Source organism: Procambarus clarkii, chromosome 88, assembly GCF_040958095.1.
Source record: "Procambarus clarkii isolate CNS0578487 chromosome 88, FALCON_Pclarkii_2.0, whole genome shotgun sequence".
NCBI lineage: Eukaryota > Metazoa > Arthropoda > Malacostraca > Decapoda > Cambaridae > Procambarus > Procambarus clarkii.
In genome coordinates, this window is record NC_091237.1 from 12,928,402 (window position 1) to 12,934,066 (window position 5,665).

Genomic DNA, 5,665 nt, shown 5'->3' on the forward strand with positions numbered 1-5,665 from the left:
ACCTAAATACAAAACCTTGTTTGTATTTTTTTGTTTTTTCCAAATGCAACAGTAACGATTTCTACTTTCTAATTGTCTTAATATGTCATATATGTACTATGGTCCTCATCGTTACTGTAAGTACTAACAGGAGGATGGGCTGATTTTTTATTTTATTTATTTATTTATTTATGCATATACAAGAAGGTACATTGGGATTGTGAGGCTACATAATATGGTAATTACAATCTTGTAAAGCCACTAGTACGCGCAGCGTTTCTGGCGGGTGAAACGCTGCGCTAATTTACATCTGATGATTTAGATCTGATTTAGAACGCTGATTTAGATCTGATTTAGAACGCTGATTTAGATCTGATTTAGAACGCTGATTTAGATATGATTTAGAACGCTGATTTAGATCTGATTTAGAACGCTGATTTAGATCTGATTTAGAACGCTGATTTAGATCTGATTTAGAACGCTGATTTAGATCTGATTTAGAACGCTGATTTAGATCTGATTTAGAACGCTGATTTAGATATGATTTAGAACGCTGATTTAGATCTGATTTAGAACGCTGATTTAGATCTGATTTAGAACGCTGATTTAGATCTGATTTAGAACGCTGATTTAGATCTGATTTAGAACGCTGATTTAGATCTGATTTAGAACGCTGATTTAGATCTGATTTAGAACGCTGATTTAGATCTGATTTAGAACGCTGATTTAGATCTGATTTAGAACGCTGATTTAGATCTGATTTAGATCTGATTTAGAACGCTGATTTAGATCTGATTTAGAACGCTGATTTAGATCTGATTTAGAACGCTGATTTAGATCTGATTTAGAACGCTGATTTAGATCTGATTTAGAACGCTGATTTAGATCTGATTTAGAACGCTGATTTAGATCTGATTTAGAACGCTGATTTAGATCTGATTTAGAACGCTGATTTAGATCTGATTTAGAACGCTGATTTAGATCTGATTTAGAACGCTGATTTAGATCTGATTTAGAACGCTGATTTAGATATGATTTAGAACGCTGATTTAGATCTGATTTAGAACGCTGATTTAGATCTGATTTAGAACGCTGATTTAGATCTGATTTAGATCGCTGATTTAGATCTGATTTAGAACGCTGATTTAGATCTCTTATGTGTACCTTGAAGATATAGAATTTGCCTCCACCATTAAACTCTTAATTTTTTTTACACATTCCATATATTCCTTTACTAATAACCAACAAATACTTTATAATATATCTGTGCCTCATTTGGGTACTTCATTGCCATCCGTGTCCACTTGTTCGTGCAGCACCCGTGGCAAAGTATCCGTGTCTGCACACTCTATTGCCCCACTAGGATCTTGTATGCTGTGGTCATGACCTCTTTCTTCTCTCTTCCTGTGACGTGATATATTAATTTGTATAGTATTCCCTCTCTGCGTTGGCACTACTCTGATGACTTCTCTGAACTTTTTCCAGCTTCGTTTTGTTAACGAAGGCATGGACTCTGCGCTGGTGAAGTGGGGGCTGGAATTGGTTCGAGTCCTAAACGACTCCATTGTTCAGTTTCATAATGGCGCTTCTAATGTTGACCAGCAATCAACATGCAGTTGATGATATTTGTGGTGGGCTTCTAGTGACGTCCTCTCAGCTGTCCTAGCAGCTCCCTCAGCTGTCCTAGCAGCTCCCTCAGCTGTCCTAGCAGCTCCCTCAGCTGTCCTAGCAGCTCCCTCAGCTGTCCTAGCAGCTCCCTCAGCTGTCCTAGCAGCTCCCTCAGCTGTCCTAGCAGCTCCCTCAGCTGTCCTAGCAGCTCCCTCAGCTGTCCTAGCAACACCTCCCTCAGCTGTCCTAGCAACACCTCCCTCAGCTGTCCTAGCAACACCTCCCTCAGCTGTCCTAGCAACACCTCCATCAGCTGTCCTAGCAACACTTCCCTCAGCTGTCCTAGCAACACCTCCCTCAGCTGTCCTAGCAACACCTCCCTCAGCTGTCCTAGCAACAGCTCCTTCAGCTGTCCTAGCAACAGCTCCCTCAGCTGTCCTAGCAACAGCTCCCTCAGCTGTCCTAGCAACACCTCCCTCAGCTGTCCTAGCAACACCTCCCTCAGCTGTCCTAGCAACAGCTCCTTCAGCTGTCCTAGCAACAGCTCCCTCAGCTGTCCTAGCAACAGCTCCCTCAGCTGTCCTAGCAACAGCTCCCTCAGCTGTCCTAGCAACAGCTCCCTCAGCTGTCCTAGCAACAGCTCCCTCAGCTGTCCTAGCAACAGCTCCCTCAGCTGTCCTAGCAACAGCTCCCTCAGCTGCCCTAGCAACACCTCCCCCTCAGCTGTCCTAGCAACACCTCCCTCAGCTGTCCTAGCAACACCTCCCTCAGCTGCCCTAGCAACACCTCCCCCTCAGCTGTCCTAGCAACAGCTCTCCCTCAGCTGCCCTAGCAACAGCTCCCTCAGCTGCCCTAGCAACAGCTCCCTCAGCTGCCCTAGCAACAGCTCCCTCAGCTGTCCTAGCAACACCTCCCTCAGCTGCCCTAGCAACACCTCCCCCTCAGCTGTCCTAGCAACAGCTCTCCCTCAGCTGCCCTAGCAACAGCTCCCTCAGCAGTTCAAGCATAAACCATTACCCAGATGAAAGATGATGTATCACCCTTAAGCACTTTTATTTTCTCTTGAGGAGTCAAGTTTTTTACCATTCTTGAATTTTGTCCAGGTCATCATATCTTAATCTTCCATCATTTGTCCAGGTCATTATATCTTAATCTTCCATCATTTGTCCAGGTCATCATATCTTAATCTTCCGTCATTTGTCCAGGTCATCATATCTTAGTCTTCCATCATTTGTCCAGGTCATCATATCTTAATCTTCCATCATTTTGTTCAGGTCATCATATCTTAATCTTCCATCATTTGTCCAGGTCATCATGTTCTGTCTTAAGTCTTTCACATTTAATACCCTCATCAGTTTTCCCATCGTAGGGGAAACATTAAAATGGAGTCAGTCTTTTGGAAATTCCTAACTATTCCTAACTTAGTCCCTGACCTAAGTTAGGAATAGTAATGGCCCTTGTTCGAGAGCCACTAGGGGACGCCGCTTGTAATGTCCCTCTGGTCATCTATTTTGACGTGTACCAGAAATAGGAAATAGGACTATTGCCCTCTAAGCAATAGGATGGGTCTCGGTCTCAACCCTTATGGTATTCCACCTGTAAACTCTCTTCTCTTTTTTATATCTGAAAAGAGAAAGTAATCCTTTTTCTAACCCTTTTGTTTGCTTCTACCCAAATTGTCTCTCATTTTAGGACTTTGCTAAATGCACCAGCCTGCTTCCGTAGTCTGAATAGGGTGTCTTGTGTGGGACAGTATCACATGCTTTGGGACGGTCTAAGAATATGCAGTTAGTCTGTCCTTTCTGACAATCGAGGAGTGTTTGTGCAAAGGGAAGGAAGAATACGGAGATAAGTAGAGGCGACAGAGAAAGGGAGGGTGACGGGGGAAGCAAGAAATGGAAGAGCATTCTCAGAAATACAGGAATATATATATATATATATATATATATATATATATATATATATATATATATATATATATATATAATATATATATAGAGAGAACAAGCCTGAATGGTCCCCAGGACAATATGCAACTGAAAACTCACACCCCAGAAGTGACTCGAACCCATACTCCCAGGAGCAACGCAACTGGTATGTACAAGACGCCTTAATCCACTTGACCATCACGACCGGACATAATGAGGTGATAGCCGAGGCTATTTGAACCACCCCACCGCCGGCACTCGGATAGTAATCTTGGGCATAGCATTTTACGAAATCACCTCATTCTTTGGGGCACACGTGAGGAACACAAATGCGAACAAGCCTGAATGGTCCCCAGGACAATATGCAACTTCTGGGGTGTGAGTTTTCAGTTGCATATTGTCCTACAGACCATTCAGGCTTGTTCGCATTTGTGTTTCTCACGTGTGCCCCAAAGAATGAGGTGATTTGGTAAAATGCTATGCCCAAGATTACTATCCGAGTGCCGGCGGTGGGGTGGTTCAAATAGCCTCGGCTATCACCTCATTATGTCCGGTCGTGATGGTCAAGTGGATTAAGGCGTCTCGTACATACCAGTTGCGTTGCTCCTGGGAGTATGGGTTCGAGTCACTTCTGGGGTGTGAGTTTTCAGTTATATATATATATATATATATATATATATATATATATATATATATATATATATATATATATATATATATATATATATATATATATATAATATAGAATATTTAGTATCTAGAATAGATACTAAATCGTTTTATCGTTTTCCCTCAGTCATTCTCCTCATCCCCCCCCCCTTCCCTCTCACTCCATCCCCTCCCCCACTTACTCCATCCCCCTTCATCTCCACCTTCCCCTCTGTCCCTCCTACTTACATATGTTGCATGCAACATCATTAAGGACGTCGCCCACTACTGTGACCGTCTCCTTGGGTCCTGCATAATAGATGCTGCTCCCCCCCTCCTCCTCCCCAGCACACACGCACCCCCCCTTCCCCCTCCCTTCCATACCACATAACGCAGGCACTCGCGCGCGCGAGAGAGCTCTTCGAAGTCGCCACAGGACCAACAGCAGGTGTCTGGGGTCGGTGTAGTGTTGTCACTTCGTCTACCAACTGTTGTCTTCTGTCTCCCATGGTAGATCATCTTCTGTTGTGGGTTAATACTGTTGGGTAGTTTGGCCGCTGACCTGTCTACTTCACTACCTCTACCACCACCACCAGCGGCGCCTCTACCACCACCTCCAGCGGCGCCTCTACCACCACAACCACCACCTCCACCACTAGCGCCTCCACCATTTCTAATTGGCTCGTTCCGGCAGATGTAAATTGGTCACATGATACTGGCGGTAATTGACGGGGTTCTTTAAAGGAACATTGTCTTAATTGTCAAGTTCTGTAATGGTCAAAGTGAGTGGACCCTGGGTGTGTGTGTGTGTGTGTGTGTCTGTCTGTCTGTCTGTCTGTCTGTCTGTCTGTCTGTCTGTCTGTCTGTCTGTCTGTCTGTCTGTCTGTCTGTCTGTGTCTGTCTGTCTGTGTCTGTCTGTCTGTCTGTGTGTGGGTGTACTCACCTAGTTGTGTTTGCGGGGGTTGAGCTTTGGCTCTTTGGTCCCGCCTCTCAACTGTCAATCAACTGGTGTACAGATTCCTGAGCCTACTGGGCTCTATCATATCTACATTTGAAACTGTGTATGGAGTCAGCCTCCACCACATCACTTCCTAATGCATTCCATTTACTAACTACTCTGACACTGAAAAAGTTCTTTCTAATGTCTGTGGCTCTGTGACAGGTGTGTGTGTGTGTGTGTGTGTGCGTGCGTGTGCAATCACTATGGTGTATTACTAAATGTGCTAGCAGAATTAAGCTTAAAGTTTAGCCGCACTTCCTTAACTTCTGGTTAATTAACGCATTAACTGGTATTCCTGGTACTCCAAATGGTGTCAAGTGACCTATTGAAGCTGCCTCAACACATCTCCTAGTAAACCATTCCTCAAGTTAGCCACTCGTGAGGCTGAAGGTCCTCCTCGACGCCTCCTCACCCTTGTGTGAGTGTAGCACCTCCAGTCCTGCTGTCTCTCACTTTAACATGGACTCTTCCTTCTCCTCCTACAGTGCCAGTTCTCTCCTCA

General features: G+C 44.3%; 1 protein-coding gene across 1 annotated transcript in view; it reads right to left on the reverse strand.

Moving 5' to 3' along the window:
- Positions 1 to 283: 283 nt before the first annotated feature.
- LOC138359051 (clumping factor A-like) overlaps positions 284 to 5,665 on the reverse strand; it is an 18,228-nt gene continuing 12,846 nt past the window's right edge. Inside the window, exons 3-4 of the mRNA XM_069317745.1 lie at positions 759 to 1,143; positions 284 to 711 (exon numbers count right to left, since the gene is read on the reverse strand). Of these exons, the coding sequence (XP_069173846.1) occupies positions 284 to 711; positions 759 to 1,143 (813 nt within the window). The remainder of the gene's footprint in view (positions 712 to 758; positions 1,144 to 5,665) is intronic.